Here is an 18,356-nt window from a genome sequence, read left to right on the forward strand (position 1 = left end):
TGGAAGTGAAAGAGGACCAAGATTCTGAAAGTAACTCCTCCTTTGAAATGTTTTTTTTCAATGGCAGGCACTGAATTTGAATCTTTGCCTATGGAGATGCCGGTATTGTTGCTCATTTAGCGTTACCCAGTGTTCACGCGTGAACCAAAGTCACGGAGGCGAGCAACATTGCCCACGCCACACTGCCGCAAACCCGTTTATAGGGTGGGCCACATTCACGCACCACACACAACAGAGGACAGCAAAAAGAGAGCGAAACATCCATGCCCAGAGTGGGATTCGAACCCGCAGCCAATGGCTTCGCAGTCACGCACTCTATCCACTCGGTCACCTGGCCGGCTGCTTTGAAATATAAATCTAATTATAATTCAATGGTATGTTTTCAGACTTGAAGTCCCAAAATGGAATTTCTACACCTATTCTTTACCAAAGACATTTTATGAAAACGAAAGAGTTTTAATGCTTTTATTAATACAAAAGTATTTATAATTTTCGTATTACACCCCCCCCCCCAAAAAAAAAAAAATTGGTAAGCCAAAAATAAAAACATTTAGAATACTTTAAATTTCTAAAATTTAGGTTGGTACGACTGTTCCTTTTCGCTACAACAAATAATATTTTTTCAATTATATGTAAAGAAACAATGATTTACAATGACAGCATAAAAACATGATAATGCAATTTATCGGTTTAGTCAACTAAACAGAAAGAAGAAGAAACATGTTTATATAACTATTCTACTAAAACTTTCAAAAAAAAATTTTTTTTATTGGCACAAAAATATACAAAACTTTTATGCAAACGAACTGGACAAGAAGTGTCATTTAATCATAATTTAAAATTCTGTGTGATTAAAAAGGTTATTTACTTGATGAAAATCTGTATTCCCCTTAAAAATGGAGGAAAACAGAATTTCATGAAGCAGAGTGATATTGAGAGATCCAAACGGATCAATACAAAAATAGTTTATAAAATTTTTCTCATCTTGTAGAGAAAAAAAAGTTCAACTTCCATCGCCCTCACATCCAAATGATGCTGAGGTAAACATCTCCACACGCGATTCAGATCTCCCCACCAAAAAAACAGGGTTTACTTCTTCCGTTGAAGAAAGTAAAAAAAAAAAATTATTTTCCTCTGGATTCATGACTTAATTTCGACATTTGGGGCTGTGATATTTCTTAAGCTTTGATACATGTACTATTTCAAAATTTTGTTTACTTAAATTATTCTTTTTATTTATTTTNAGCGTAGCATATATTTAGTTTGCGACTAAAAATTTGACCTCAAAATTAATATTATACTTATAACATTTATGGCCAATAAAAAATGGGCATTATAAGGGTATATGTGCCTTAAATTCAAAGTTTCAAATATGAGTGAAATGGCTGTTAAAAAAGAAACATGTCTCTCTTTGCTTGAGGAGGTCAACGTCTGTTAATGAACCGTGACACTGAGAGTAACGGACCACTTAATTTTTTCATGGCCATGAAAATAAGGCATAGTCGACTCGTAGAAAATATTTATTTTGCAAGATTAATAGGAACGATCCTCCATTGAGCTTGCAAATTTATCAAAATGTGTAATTAGTTCATTTCTTCGGATTAGTTCATTGCGGATTCATTGCGGTTCATTCTGATTAGTTCATTGCGGATTCGAATCCGCAGCCAATGGCTTCGCCATGGCTTACCCTTTACCTTATTTTTTTTTCGATGTTTACTTTTACTGAAACATCTTTAACTTTTATTTTTTCACCATTTTTAACCTTAACATTTTGAGAATTCTGCTGTCTAATGTGCAAAAATAAGTTGTCATTGTTAGAATTAGCAGAGGTGATCAGTCTCTCACCAAATTGAGTAACAACTTGCCCGACACAATCAATAAACAAACAAAAATCTTTGCAAGTTTGCAACCCTAATAAAGCATATGGTAAATCAGTATCAAGTATAAAAACTTAGCTGAGATAACGATTTCGTCTATCTTAAGGGGAAACTCTCAAATTTTGTTAAGTGTTAAATATCCTTTTGTTTTGGTAACATTTAAGTTTTCGCATTTATTAATAGGAATATTTAGTTTTGACCAAGTCCGAAAAAGTAAAAGTATTACAAATTTCTTTACGTTTATTTGAAAATTCTTCATCATTAGTTTCAAAAGAAAGTTCTGAAAAATTTAGTATTTTATTACGATTTAATCGTGATAAATCATTAGAAAATAAAAGTTTGAATAACAACTTAATTTTATTTGCTGTCACTAGTTTAATTGACGTTTGAACCACATTTATTTATTTCAAAAACATTTTAAATGCACGATAAACAAAAAACAATATTATATCATAATTTTAAAAAAAAGCAATATAAACACAAAAAATGCAATCTAACTCTTAAATACATTTCTCTATTCAATTATTCATAATAAAATATTTAGGTCACTTGACCTACGATATCATAAAATTATCGGTCAGTATCTCCAATTCATTTCCTGTCCGGTCTCGGGTATGTCTCCAGCCAACCTTCTTCCGATAACGGCGAGGTATAGGAACAGGTACAGGTTCATGAACGGACGGGGTTGGATCATCCTTCAACTTTATACACCACCGACGAAGCAATTTTTTCCCCTGGTGTGTGATGGGATGAGGAATTCTGAAGCCACAGCTAGCCTCCGTTAAGCTTATTTTCTAAGAGATAGAAATGCGTAAGTTTCCTCCGCAAGCAACTATCCTGCCGGCTTATAATAACAGGGTTACAACCTCGTTATTTCTGGATTGTTATAGTCAAATTAGGAGAATTCAGAAGCCATAATTTTTTACAAGCTTTTTATTGAATTGTTCGATGGTAGAAGCAGAAGTCGCACCCACTCTCCCTGATGGAAGGGGGAGGACGCAAATACAGACAAATCTGACGAAGTTTAGTTAGTGTACATCATACGGCAAAAGACACGCGAAAACCATTGCTCGAGCATTATATAGTAACAGAAAAGGATGAGAAAAGGCTATGTCACTGCATAGTTTGTAACTCTACGCGTCATCGATAATCATCTAATGCTTCCTAATATGGAAGTGAAAGAGGAACAAGATTCTAAAAATAACTCCTTCTTTGAAATATAAATCTAATTAAAATTCAATGGTATGTTTTCAGCCTTGAGGTCCCAAAATAGAATTTCTACACCTATTCTTTACCAAAGACATTTTATGAAAACGAAAGAGTTTTAATGCTTTTATTAATACAAAAGTATTTAGTATTTATAATTTTTGTATTATATATCTTTATATATAAGAAGAGAGTGGAATGATAACACATAGCCAATCACAGAAGTCTTCTGGTTAGTAACGCACAAAACAGCCAATCAAAATTGAGAACGCATGTGTGCGTAAAGGTAATAATTTTTAATAATGCTGTCTGCAGAAATGTTACAACTTAACTTACCAGCTAAATCTTGTTGTTTTTATTTTGTATTGAATGTGTGAAATATATTGAACAGAGTTTACTTTAAAATTCTTATATCTCTTATAAAAAATGGATCGCCGTGAATATCTTAGGAGATATGAACAGCGACATAGAGCTGAACATAATTTAGCAGTACAAAATTACCGGGAAAATAATCGCAGTACTATCAATACGCGACAGCTAAATGCACGGCGAAGAAACGATGAAGAGTCAAGACGTTTAAATTAAAACGAATAATATTGAAGAGAAATTGATAAAATATTTTGTATATAAGGAGGTTTTGTAAATAATTTTTTATTTTATCATTGTTTTTTCTTACTTTTAATTGTTTTTACTTACTTTCAAAAAATCATGAAGTCAGAAATTTTAATTAACAGTTCATATTTGCTTGAGATATTTCTTAAATAATGCATAAAAGTGCAAATCATTGGTACACAAAATGATGTGAAAAGAAAATTCAATGAAAAATGTACAATGCTTTGTAAATATTCAGAGATCTATTGTAAAAATTTTTTAATTTAATTGTTTTCGCCTTATTTTTTTATAAAAATTCAGACAATGTTTATTGATCATTGATAACATAATTATTTCATTTTACATTTTTTTTATTAGTATTCAATATGACAAAAAAATTTAATTGCTTAATTTAATTTGTCGAATTTCAGTTACATATGTTTTTATTATATAATTTGCTTTTTGTCTGATTAAAAGTAATACTTGCTTGCTTTTGAAATATTACTCATCATCAACTTATTAATATTACATGTTTTAATTTGTTTGCCACATTTTAAATTCCTTTTCTTGAGGTTTTAATTGTTTTCAGTTTCAAATTAAAATTACTGGGGGGGGGGAGATAAAGCACCATATAAGGAGCGTCCGGCATCCTATAAGATCAACAATGATTTGAGTTAGTAGGGGTAAAAATGTACTCCAGGATGCCCCTTGGCGAAATGGGCAACGTATGTTTGGCGCCATTCCTGTTTGCGCGGAACACCGGACAAACAGGAATAGTAACAGGAATAGCTGCCAAAATATAATGATATTTCAATAAAACATCGGAAAATGTCAACAAAACATCTGCCAAAACTTTATAAACTTGTAATGAACCCGATATGTGCAAAATTAATAAACCCAAGAAAATGCATTGTGAATCGAAAAAAAAACTAATGGAGTAAGCACAGAAAGAAAAGGAAAAAAAAAACAACTCATTTCTCTTTAAGCGTGAATATCCTCAGATTTAGGTGCACGGAATTCTCTAATAGCAGTTAGATACTGTCTAAATTAATCATGATTAGAATCTGTGTACCTCCATCGCCAAATAAATTCGGTGAAATGCGAACCGAAAATGGCGTCTGTGGTACCGGACTGGCGATGACATTTTTCTCTAAAGTCCCTTTTTATGACAGCCCACATACATTCGATCTTATTGACCAGAAGAAAAAGTAGCCTTACCAGCCGGTATCCAACTTAGAACTAACGGACCTCTGAAATTACATATACCGTTGAACATTTAAAAATAACACTAAAATCTAAACCAATCAGATTCACGATTGGGTTTCAATATCGCCCAGCATGGTGATCAACCGCGATTACAACTTGGCGAGAAACTAGGGGCACCCTCAAATATAGTTAACCCGAGTAAGGCTCTGCCACGTGTGCTTCGAATACGGAAATTAATCTCCGGCTAATGCCCTATAGTAATTTGTTACATAATATTGCTTCCTCGCTTTATATAAGTTTATATTATTGTTTGTATTAAAATTGCCTTATATAAGTTTATAATGCTGATAACAAGNATGAACGGACGGGGAGGGATCATGCTTCAACTTTATCCACCGCCGATGAAGCAATTTTTTCCCCTGGTGTGTGATGGAATGAGGAATTCCGAAGCCACAGCCAGCCTCCGTTAAGCTTAGTTTCTAAGAGATAGAAATGCGTAAGTTTCCTCCGCAAGCAACTATCCTGCCGGCTTATAATAACAGGGTTACAACCTCGTTATTTCTGGATTGTTATAGTCAAATTAGGAGAATTCAGAAGCCATAATTTTTTACAAGCTTTTTATTGAATTGTTCGATGGTAGAAGCAGAAGTCGCACCCACTCTCCCTGATGGAAGGGGGAGGACGCAAATACAGACAAATCTGACGAAGTTTAGTTAGTGTACATCATACGGCAAAAGACACGCGAAAACCATTGCTCGAGCATTATATAGTAACAGAAAAGGATGAGAAAAGGCTATGTCACTGCATAGTTTGTAACTCTACGCGTCATCGATAATCATCTAATGCTTCCTAATATGGAAGTGAAAGAGGAACAAGATTCTAAAAATAACTCCTTCTTTGAAATATAAATCTAATTAAAATTCAATGGTATGTTTTCAGCCTTGAGGTCCCAAAATAGAATTTCTACACCTATTCTTTACCAAAGACATTTTATGAAAACGAAAGAGTTTTAATGCTTTTATTAATACAAAAGTATTTAGTATTTATAATTTTTGTTTTATATATATATATATATATAAAGAGAGAGAGAGAGAGAATTTAGGCGTCAAATATACAATTATGAATCATATAACATTTATAAGAAATTAACTAAAAAACACCGAATGAAAAGCTATAAAATCCGTCCTCTCTTAGCACTGTTATAAGTCTCATCAACGAGTCAAATCGCTTCATATTTAATCTCATTCTTAATGAGTCGCTCCACCTGTATTCCTCAGGTAATGTTTTAAATTATTATTCAAATCTAGGTAATCGTTCATTATTGTTATAACTAACATATTACAAAATAAAATTAGATAAAGCCGTAACAATTGTATATTTCGTCATTAAAATGCTCTGTGTTTTATGGAAGAAAATAGTGACGTTAAGGGGAGAAAAAAAATTAATGAGAAAAAATTATGGGTTTACTGAACGAAAAGGTAGGTTGTGGAGCCTTCTAATGTTTCGATAAAATAGATTATTTTTGATATTCAAAACTTACTTGACACTCATTTTACTTTATAGGTATTAATTTTCTTATTTATTTTTTTCAGATATTCCACAAGCAAAGAAATCTGCTCTCATTGAAAGTAAGAAAAATTTTATCACTCCAATGTTTTTTTCATTTGTGTATAAAACATATTTTAATTGTCATTAAACTATGTATACATTGTAGAAGTTAATATTCCAATACGAGCTACATATATGTGCTTCGTACGGGGTGAAAAAAAGAAAATGCTTATTTTGTACTCAAAACTATAGAATTATTCTGCCATATTAAAACAATTCGTTTTTATTTATTAGTTGCTGTTTTTCCGTGGGTTATGTGTTACTTCAAAAACCATTTTTTGAAGTTCAACTCAGCAAATTAAAGATTAACTATATTCATTGTTTTTCAGTATTTTTTATTTTATTATTATTTTTTTTTTGCTTGAGGTGAATTTCAGAAATTCGAAAATTACCATGATCATTAATTTTATCCGGGACTTGTTACTTCATCCGGGACTTTAAATAGTACCTACAGTAGGTATCTCGGTAGCAATAATAATATATTTAGTACCTACTAAAAGCACAAAATAACATTATATCAGTAGTACGTATTACAAAATTTAAAAGGCTTTAATAGTAATATGGCGATTTTTTACAGTTCTTTCAGACTAATAAGTAACTTTCCACCATTAAATAAGCAAATTATAGATTAAAAAAAGATTAAATTTTTAGATTAATTTTTTTTTTAAAAATTCAATTTGTACCTAACCTACAGTGTAGAATCATTCGAACTTTTTCACAAGTTATGCAAATCTATCAGTTTAATTAACAACGATAAAAGAATTGTGATGCATAAATTACGAGATGTGACGCATAGATTTCTATTTCTTTTTAAAAAAATAAAATGAAATATATCATCTTTAATAAAATATATCAAGTAATTTATTCAAATAGACGAATATATTTGGATTTAATAAGTTATACTTCAGCTAAAAAAATAAATAAATTAACTAATAAATAAACTATTCTCGTAAAAGAAGTTTGAAAAAACGGAATTAAATTCTATTTTCATCTTCTTAAATAGTTTGTCTGTTTTCTGAATTAAGCATTTAAAACCATGTCCCTTATCTTAAATACGCATTTTGAGCAGTGACAGCTTTCGAAAATACTCAATTATAGCTGTGCCTATTTTCTTCAGTTCGCATTTTGAGCTGTGTTTATTTTACTTAAACATGCATTTCGAGCTGTGTTCATTTCATTAAACGCGAATTTCGAGCTGTATTTTTCCTTTAAAACGCATTTCGAGCTGTGTTCATTTACGCAAATACGCATTTGAGTTGTGTTCATTTCCTTAAACACGGTTTTTGAGCTATGTTCATTTCCTTAAACATGCATTTTGAAATGCGCCCTGAATTAAAAACTCCCCGATGATATGTATACCAATTTAATTAGTGATTAAATAAAGAAAACTAATTTTTTTGAAAAACAGCTGACGGAACTAAAAAAGAATATTCTCTTATTTCGAGTTAATTAATCAGTTTTAAAAACAAGCGAAGAAAAAATTATAAATTATCGTGAAGTTTTGACAATTGAAATGATTATTAAACGGATGATTAGAAAAAGGAAACTATTGCTTTAAAATTGCTTTCTAATTATATTCTAAAGAACATTAACTGTTTTCTAATCAATTATTACTGTTTAAAAACAAAAAAAGTAGTAAGATTGAAATCACTAATATTCAAAATGTGTATTATGTTAATAACTTTTTCCTCCTTATAAAACCTTTCCTTCTATACACATATCTACGTGTTTACACTGTTAAAATTTTCATTCTAAAATTATGATAAAATACCTGGCAGGTGTCTGTCCATCCGATTAACCGTAAAGTTAACGGTAAAGAACATTTTTTTTTTCCATTTATGGTTTTGAAACCATTTACAAAAAGAATGATTATAATACCATGAACACAAAACTATATGGTTTTTTTAACCATTCACAACTAGCACTTTTCAAAAACGTAGAAGGAAATTAATTATTTAACTAGACATAGTAGTTCAGCTTTTTATAAGGTAATGGTCATTGGAGAGTGCCGGACACCGGAAATTCTTCATGTGCTGAAGAGAATGGAGGAAATATTGTGTTGTCAACACTAGGACTCGATCTCCAGTTCTGCCGGTTATGAGATTTGCAGATAAGTCCGCTCGGCTATGATACGTACGCAGTTGCGAAGAACTAAGTCGCTTCCTTAGGTGGTTCCAGTTGTTGCGATAAAATTCTGGTTGTTTAACCGTATTAGGTGAAAGCAGTTAATAAACAGTTTTTTTCTAAACTTAACAGTTTGATTACCATTTTGTTTATGGTTATTTGACTGTTTTGATTAAATAAGGTAAAATAACCATTCAATAAATAGTTATTAAACCATTTTTTCAGAGGAATTTCTAACAGTGTAGATCGTTTATTTGTAATATTTGATTGTAAATTTAATCATCTCTTTTATTCAAGGAATTTTCGTTTAAATTTTATTTCAGCTCTAAAATTTAGATTTCAATAATGTCATTTTTATTTCACATTACGGTTGAAAAATATTTAACTTTCTTTTCAAAATCTACTTATTTATATTCAGATATTTATTTCTCTATTTTTAAAAACTGTTGCGTTTATTATTACGTCTTATTAAAGGCCCTCGGGACATATGGTCTAGCCAGTTTTTCTTCGTCATATTTTAATAGAGAATTTTTCCGTGACGGTGTCTTTGATGGGTTCTTCAATTTAGCCAAGTGAAAAAAATAAATTGAATAAATTTTTTAATGAATTTGGATAAACTACGAAAATGATTACTCAAGTAGACTTAAATGATATGGAAGTATCTGTATGATTTATTCATTTTAATGTATGTTTATTTGATATGTGAATATATATATTCTTGTTGCGATTGAGATAGAAAATGTTATATTTCCTCATTCGGCATTATATTAAAAGTTTAATAATGCAATTGTACTTAATTTCCTGTTTGTAATTAAAAATTTATGAATAAAAATTTAAAACGGAAAATGTTTGAAAAAGGAAACTTCATTTGCATTTTGGTTATAATAAAATAATTATAACTCAAGATAGATTGTAATAAAATAATTATAACTCAAGATTTACTATAACTCAAGATAATAAAGTAGGTTTTAAATTTTTGAATAATAAAACTTCAAATAATGTACAAAAAATGTGAAATAGTGATAAAAGCAATAGTAATAAAAATGCATAAAGATATAATATAATTGTACTAATATACAGTATAACTAAAATTACAGTATATATATGTATTATATACTGTAATGTATACATTAAGGTAATAAGTATATAAAAAAGTATATTAAAGTATTCAAATGTTTTCGAAAGCACAATTTTTCAATTTTTATTTTAGAGTTTTTTTATTTGGATCTATATGTGCATTATACACTAAAGCATAATATGAATACCAAAAAAATATGAAGAATTTCTTTTTAGTAAATATGGATGGAAAATTGGTCAAAAACGACCTATAATCAACCTCTTTTAAAAATTTCTTAACTTTGTTGAAATGTATTACATTTTCATTACTCTTGTTTTATCATATTCATAAAAACTTCACTTAGGGAATAGACTTCGAAGACTTATTAATGCTTCGATTCATTTACAGTAAATATCGAAACTTAATTGGCAAAAAAGGACCAAAAATTGCAATTAGTTATTTTTATTTTAGCCGTAAAATACAAAGTAATAGTCTATGCCCTAGTCTAGTACAGCTAGTCTATAACCTTGTACTTAAACATATATAAAAACATTCATGCGAAGTATAAAATAATTCCAACTGAAATATTTTATGATATTGCATTTGAAATGAAAGAAAATAAGCAAAAAAATAGTTTTGAGGAGAAGGACAAAAAAAAGCACAATTGTCAATGTAATAGCCAAAGTAAATGATTTTTTAAATCATCATAACTTCTGTTCGATTTAATGTAGAAACAAAACTCAAAGAGTTTTACAAAAGAGAAAAACATACATTTTTATTTTATGTGAAAAACCGAAAAATGATTTTAGTTAAAAACTGCTAAAGAAGTTAGTCGGGTATTTTAATCATTTTGTCTATATAAAGTTTTGTTTAAATTGTAATTATAAAATACTTACCTCGACATTGTATAACTATCAATCAATCGTTACGTAACGTTCTTTAAGTTACGTAAAAATAGGTCATGAAATATATTATTTGAAATTCGTTTATTCCTCAAACATATTTTTCCTCAAACATATAATCTTCCTCAAACACATTCATATTTTTTCTTAGAAAGAATCATGTTATTATTGAGGCCATTTCTGTTATTTACTGCAAGAGTAAGAAACGGTTGCGTTCTGTAGAATATTTAATATACATTTTATAATTTTTGCTAGTATGTCGTTTGGTATACTGTATGGAATGGCAAGGTGTGAAATGTTTATTCATTCTCAGTTTCTAGTTCAGTCTAAAAAATGCATTAAAGAACTTTTCATAAGTCATTGAAAATAAAATACTAATCATTTTCTTGGAGCCGTGGTGGCTCAGGCGAAAGAGAGTTTGCCTTCCAATAAGGTGAACGGGTTCGAATTCCAGCGATCGAATTCCTCGATCTGGTCGATACGAATTCCGCACCCTGCGCACACAGACCACAGTGGTTACGTAAGATATCCTCAGTGGTAGACGGATCATGGGTTAGAGTCCCCTTGCCGTCAGGCTAACTGGGAACTATTTTCATGATTTTCCTCTGCATGTAGCGAAATTGCAGGTTAGTTTCATCAAAAAAGTCCTCCACGAAGGCAATATTTCTCCCAATGTTTGATCGAGGAATTCCCTTGTCTTCTGGATTAGGTTTATAATTACAGACCTGCGAAATTGAACATTAGCAGTCGCAAACCCAAACTTGGGTCAGCTGTTCAACGACGATTAAAAAATAAAATAAAAATGCCTTCTAGGTATGAAAATTACCATAAACTATTAAAAATTAAAAAAAAAGAACATTCCTTTTTATTTCTATAGTATTTTCAACTAGTTAAATGGAATATTACTACAAAACTAAAAATAAATTATTCATTCAAAACACTTTCAAATCATCGCAGTTTTCCCCCACAAAGTTTGGACATTTCAAAGTCAGCTTTTCTTATTAGTGGTTCGCTAGTGTATAAGTTTTACCCCTGGTTTATGAATTATCAAGCATGAATATGTATTTTTCTGCATAAAGGCTGTAAAAATATTAAAGGCGTACACTCTGTGTATGTCTTTATTTAGTAAATTCGATCCATAAATTAACCTTTAGTAAAAGTTGGAAAAAACTAAGTAAAAAAACGGATTTCTTATCATATTATAAACTTTAAATAAAAATTTAACTAAGAGACATCAGATTACATTCTTCTTAAATTCTTAAAACAAATTTTTATTCTTGAAGAAAATTTGAAAAATAAAATAAGAAAAAAATTTTTGTATTTTTTTCCCCTTCAAGTAAAGATCGGTTTAATTAAAAAAATTGGAAGTATAGCGTGAATTTATAATTTTAACTTTATTTTTTTAATAATATTTACACTTACTTTTACTAATGATACATAACCAAATAACAATTTTTGTAAGTTAATTATGTCTCTATAAAAAAAGGTATTTTTCAAAATTTAAAGTTTTAGTAAACTGGGAAAAGTTTTTATTTTCATTATGTAAATTTTAATCTAGACTCTATATTTTGCGTTTTTATACGTAAGCATTGAAAGTTTATCATGCATTTATTAAGTACACATTGTTTTTCATATCATTTCATTTTGAGTTGTATAATCTTTATTATATTTAGTTTTTTAATGCGTATCATTTCTATATTTTCTTTCAAAAAAGAGAAAAAACTAATTTCTTTAATTATAAATATACTATATTTATTAAAACTATTTTTCATAATAATTTTCAAAGAAGATATCTCTGTAAAAATGGTTTAAATTTTAATATTTTGTTGATTCTAGTTGATTTAATTACGTTTTTAATTTTATAAATTGTTCTTACGCCCACTTTTTTACGGGGAAAATGCAAAAAAAAAATGGAGGTGGTCAAATATCTAGAGAAATATACATCGAATCAATAAAACGAAAATTGACACAATCAATATTTTTGAAATATTAACAATGATAACAAACCCATCCCTTGAGCCGCGATGGCTCAGGGATGGCTCAGGGGATAGAGCGTCCACCTTCCAATGAGGCGAACCGGGTTTGAATCCCAGTCGATACGAATTCCGCATCCGGCTTGCACCAACCACAGTGCTGACGTGAAATATCCTCAGTGGTAGACGGATCATGCTAGAGTCAACTTACAGGCAGGCTAACCAATTGAAGTTTTCATGGTTTTCCTCATGTAACGCAAATGAGAGTTAGTTCAACCGAAAAGTCCTCCACGAAGGCAAATTTCTCCCAATACGTGATCTAGGAGTTTCCTTGTCTTCTGGATTGACTTCAAAATTACAAGGCTGCTGATTTGAACATCCCAATTTCTCTAGTCGTAAACCCAAAAAACTAGGTCGGCTGTTCAGCAATGGCTACAAAAATAAAACCCATTCCTTCACTTTGGGGGCAACTTTGAAATCGTAAATATGAACCCAAATTATTTTATTGCAGATTCGGATTCTCCAGAAAAAATAACCCTATTGACCTTTATGCATTTTACTTCACAGGTGGTAATTTTAATAAATTTTGCATAATTTAATTATTGCCGTAATCCATGATTGCTTTATTTTTTACTGTGTGGTTATGGGCTTGTTGGCATAAACACAAGTCATCAGAAATTAATTTAAAAAAAAATCGTATAGCTTAATTGCATGATCTGGACGGCCAATTCTGAAATCGCATTAATATGAGATCATTTTGATAAAAGATTTTGACTAAGCATTATTCAAAATACTACAAAATATTATGTCTTTTTTTATATAGGAAACATTTAATTGCTCAAATGGTAACATTTTGGTAACCATTAACGGCACTAATGGTAACCTTTAGGTAATCTTTAATTGCACTAACAATTTGAAATCTTACATGAATCATAGAACCCTTTTACATTTAGTAGCATAACATAGGTGTGATATCTATTCATTAAATATAACATCTAATTATTTGATGTTGTTTGTTAAATAAGTAATAGTGTAATTTACAATTCACTATAGAGTAATTAAAACAAATGAATACGAATGTTGCAGACCAGTATTTCTTTAACATTATTTACAATTTATTCTTTTACAAAGATGCGCTTTTACTGCGTTATTTTCTTCCTAATAAGTTATAACTAATTTGATCAAGTTTGCAATTCGTTTTTTTAAAAATAGTTGTCTAAATTCTATTATACTTCCTTATTTCTTTGAAAAATCTATCAAAATTTCCAAAAGATACCAAGCCAATAAAATACATTCTAGAAAAGAAAAATCTCGTAGAGAATTTTCGAAAAATTATCACCTTTTACGTTAGAGCAGTCAGCCCATAAAATTGCACATTAAAATTCAATTTTCCTCAAATGCCAAAGGCCATGCAGCTAGATAAAGGTAATACAATATAGTTAATTTGCCTTACAATACCATCTAAAACTTTTTATTTTTTACCGGAAATTTCTAATTAGTTTTGGTCGAACGAATGTATTGTGAAACGAGAAGATAGGCATAATAATATAAATATGTTTATACTTAGTTTATAAATCAATTCATGAATTAAAACATAGCATTTTTATGAGGGAATAATATAGTGAATACAATGGCGATTTCATTATCCTGAATTATTAAAATTATGGGTTTGTTTTCTAGTTTCTCTTTGCATTTGTTAGTAAATTTGATATTTTTGTTAGATATTTTATTTAATTTTTTCATTTAGCTTAGAAATGACATGGATAGAAATCCCCATTGGCAGAATCGCAGTGACACGGCGACACTCTCTCAGAACATTACAGAGCTCTTGGCAGAAAGTTTTCTACAGAAATTTACACATAAAATTTGATTCATACATTAAGATAATCAATTACTTTTTGGCGCTCTCAATTTACGCAGATAGTGTCGTATGTTTTGACTGTATTTTTGGCAATTACAGATATTGACTTTCATGTGGTTTTTAAAGATCCCGATATATTTCAAACAATATGAGAAATTCGAATCGTGCATTCGTGCATTTACTTTCTAAGGCAATGATTCTATAAATTTTTTGGCTGTTATTGGTATTGATTTCACCACAGATTTTAAGTCCGATATTTTTTGTAGCATATTATTAATTACAACAACTCAATCTCGAAACGAAACACGCAATTAAGTAATCCCTTTTTGAAGAGTCCGATTAGCGTGGTTTCGTCGTCGATCTTTCTATCAGCAATTACTACTACGGATATCATGATTTTTAATTCCTTTTTTTTACTGTGATTTAATTGTGATATTTAATTTTTGAAAAAAAATTATATTTAGTTCCCTTTTTTTTTTGAAATCATAGCGCTTTTGTTATTTTGAATTTGTAACATATATGTTTGTTATAAATAAAAGTATCTTGCAGAAAAATATTTGTGCCAGAGAGTTTTGTCTCAGGTAGCTCGTTAAAATTCTGCCACAGGTATAGAAATATAGATAATATAATCTCAACTCTTGCACATTCATCAAAAGATAAAGTATACAATTTTATTTACGCTTAATTTATAGAGATATTTCTCTCTGTATTAAAAATAAAGTATCATTTAAGTACCTCTTTTTTGTGTTTACTCTTACGCATTTTAACTAAACTTGCAATTTATAGATTATTGGGTGTGTATTGCATCAAATCTATTTATTAATTATAACTTACTAAACCCTGTTAATATTTTTTTTAGTTAAAAAAATGAGGTTTTGTAGATTACACAATACAAAAGAAAATATTGATAACAATACCTAACATGCTTACTGAAGAAAAGATTTAATTTAATGTCTCATTTCAATTAAGACAAAACTGACATGATCAATAAAAATACATAATATCTTCCTTGGCACTGATTTCATTCTTAGTACTTACAAAATTAGAAAATTACGTGAAAATTGAAATTTCTGTAGTACTTTTAAATTAACTTTAAATCGGAAAATTTTCTAAAATAAATCAGAAAAAAATGATTAGTTCAACATGCATTGCATTGACATGAGTCAAGTTAATATCCTGATTTTACTTTTGTTGAAACTTAGCTGCAAATTTGTATACCATTATATTTTTTCTAAAACGGTCAACATATCAGGCCATGTCATTAGGTGACATATCTTTCGCAGTAAAAAATAATAGCAGCTCTTAAATTGTTAGAAATTCGGGTAAAGCCTAGTAACATCTAATATATTTAATGCAAAGTATTAAAGCTAGCCCAGAGAACGCTATTTAATATTATATTTATATTAATATTTCATTTTAAATAGTTTTTATAAATAATTAAACTGAAATTTTCTAGTACTATATTAAATTTAAAATTATTCTGCACAAAAAGTCATGCCGACTTGGACATAGGTAATTTATTTTTTTTATTTTTGTGTTTGAATATTTTAAAATTTCTAGAAAAAAACATTTTCAGACACAAGGAATATATTAATGTCAATTAAAAAACTATTCATTGCTATTTCTGGAATACTACACATTTAGTAGATCTAAACTGTTAAAGTACTAACAATTACGCAAAATTTATCTGCAAAACTATGTAAAAGTTTCACACGTGTAAGCTAAACTTTAGTATAAAACAATTAAAAAAATTAGAAAAAGCATTAATTAAACAAGTGATATTTATACAGGGTGTAAAAAAGTTTGGACATGGTCAAATATCTCGAACAATATTCGTAAAATCAAAAATGGGATAATAAACGCATACAATATTTATTTACATGATATCCAATGATAACAAACTTGGATCATCCACCCCTTCCCCGGGGGTTGGGATGAGGGGCCAACTTTGAAACCTTGAACATGTATCCCTATTTCTTACTGCAGATTCGGATTTTCCAGAAAAAAATAACTCGAATTGACTAATAGATTCATGTATTTGCCTCACAGATGGCGCTATAATCAAGAAAATCAAAATAGGCCACAGGCTGTTAAAAAGAGCGAATATGGAGACCCATTATTAGAATTTCCATTATTATTTTGATAAAAATGTCTGCATGTGTCAGCAAGAACCTTGAGGCTATTTACGATTTTGCTTTTCAATACCAAACCTTATACACTGAATAATTCCTAAATCCATAAACAGTAAAAAAAAATTTATTAAATCAAAAGCCCTTCTTAAAAGATTTTGATGCACCTTGATTTATTTTGTCGAATTATTAGATTTATGACATAGCTATTTTTCGTTATTTCATAGTTCTTTACTGTTTTTATTCGCTATTAAATGCAACACCATACTCATTATTATGCTATTATTAAAATTAAAAAAATACTTTCCCCCTTTTTCCTAGAAAGGTTACTTGACCATGACGAGCATGAATTATTATACATTATTCATGAATACTGTGATAAATATATCTGGAGTATTACAAAGTATTTAAACTAATAACCGTAATTTTAAATTCCTATTCACTTTTAGAACATACCATTATTATTCATACTTAACACAGTTCATAATTTTTACATCACACGAAGACAATATTCCTTAGGGCTAGCTATTAATTATTTTAAGCCAGATAATTAAGTCTTTCATTTACCAAAAAACGTATACGTAATAAATATAAATATACGTAATCTCCTTATTTATTATGATTTTTTTAATCTCTGGAATTGATTATTTGTTCTTCGTTTAGCTTATGGATGAAACGGCGAAGAAAGAAGTTTAAATTCGTTTTAAGTACAATGCAGATTTCTGATACGTTTTTAGCTATTAGTATACTTCTCTTTATTATTTCAGATGTCATAGGTAATCTTTCCATCAAAAAAAAAGAAAAAGAAAAGGGAAACTGCTTTAAATCAAAGCATGTAACGAAATAATAACTATTCTCCTTCTGTTCTTCTCAGAAAGATGGCATTTTTGTTATAAACGTTTTAATGTTGTTCTGAGAGCGATTTTCTAAACCAATTGTTTTTAAAACGTTAACTGGTTGAAAAAAGCAACCTCTCAAAACAAATTTTTAGTTTATCGATTACTGCAGATTTTCGCCGAGAAAAGGCTAGTCTAAAATTTGTGGTATCGGGTATTTCCATCTTGAACTTGTCTTCTTATTGTGTGGGTGTGGCAGAGCATTGAATTGCATAAAATCGTACCAAATACAGTGAAAACTTCAGGAAGGACCATCTCTGTGTACAAACCACCTATATTTGCGACCCCTTTTGAGAGGCACTCACATTTCCCAGTGACCGAGTAAACTTCTGCACCAGATGTGGAAATAAGAAGACAAAAAATATTAGCAAAACAAATAAGTAGATACAAATGTATTCGAAATATTGCGAGTGGCTATTATTTGAAGAAATCATTTTGACGATCTTTTTCAGAGATCGTCAAAAAGATTTTTAACAAACCCTGTACATATTATACACAATATATTAAGAGGAAACACAACAATTACTATGCTCTTATGTGAGCTATATTGTGCTAACTATATATTAGTTTTAATAGCTGGAAAAACTTAGAGAAAAAAAAGGAACAGCTGAACTTACTTAAATAATGCTATAGAAAATGAAATAGTTAAGTATAGCTGAAGTATCATCCTTAAATATCCCATAGTTTTGAGTTTTCACCGTTTTTTAAAAGACAAAAATAAAAAATAAAAACTCCCCGCATTTTCCCTGCTATTTTTAAATTCCCTGAATTTCCCAGGTTTTCCCTGTTCTACCTGTGGAGTGGCAAACCTATTTAAGCAAACAAACTTCTCCCTTTTTAAAGCTAATTTTGCGAAAATAAATAACCGCAAAAAATTAAAAATAAATAAATACCAACTTAATATAAATGCAAAATTATGCAAAAAA

General features: G+C 29.6%; 1 protein-coding gene across 4 annotated transcripts in view; it reads left to right on the forward strand.

Annotated features, from left to right (window-relative positions):
* Window positions 1–18,356, forward strand: part of LOC107442136 (agrin) — a 187,935-nt gene that overhangs the window by 63,178 nt on the left and 106,401 nt on the right. For all 4 annotated transcript variants that reach the window (XR_011637173.1, XR_011637174.1, XM_071182999.1 and 1 more), the window contains exon 2: window positions 6,473–6,508. Coding sequence is in view for 2 of the 4 variants with exons in the window: in XM_071182999.1 (XP_071039100.1) it covers window positions 6,473–6,508 (36 nt within the window). In the remaining 2 variants the exon portion in view is untranslated. The remainder of the gene's footprint in view (window positions 1–6,472; window positions 6,509–18,356) is intronic.

This window comes from Parasteatoda tepidariorum, chromosome 7, assembly GCF_043381705.1.
Source record: "Parasteatoda tepidariorum isolate YZ-2023 chromosome 7, CAS_Ptep_4.0, whole genome shotgun sequence".
NCBI classification, from domain to species: domain Eukaryota; kingdom Metazoa; phylum Arthropoda; class Arachnida; order Araneae; family Theridiidae; genus Parasteatoda; species Parasteatoda tepidariorum.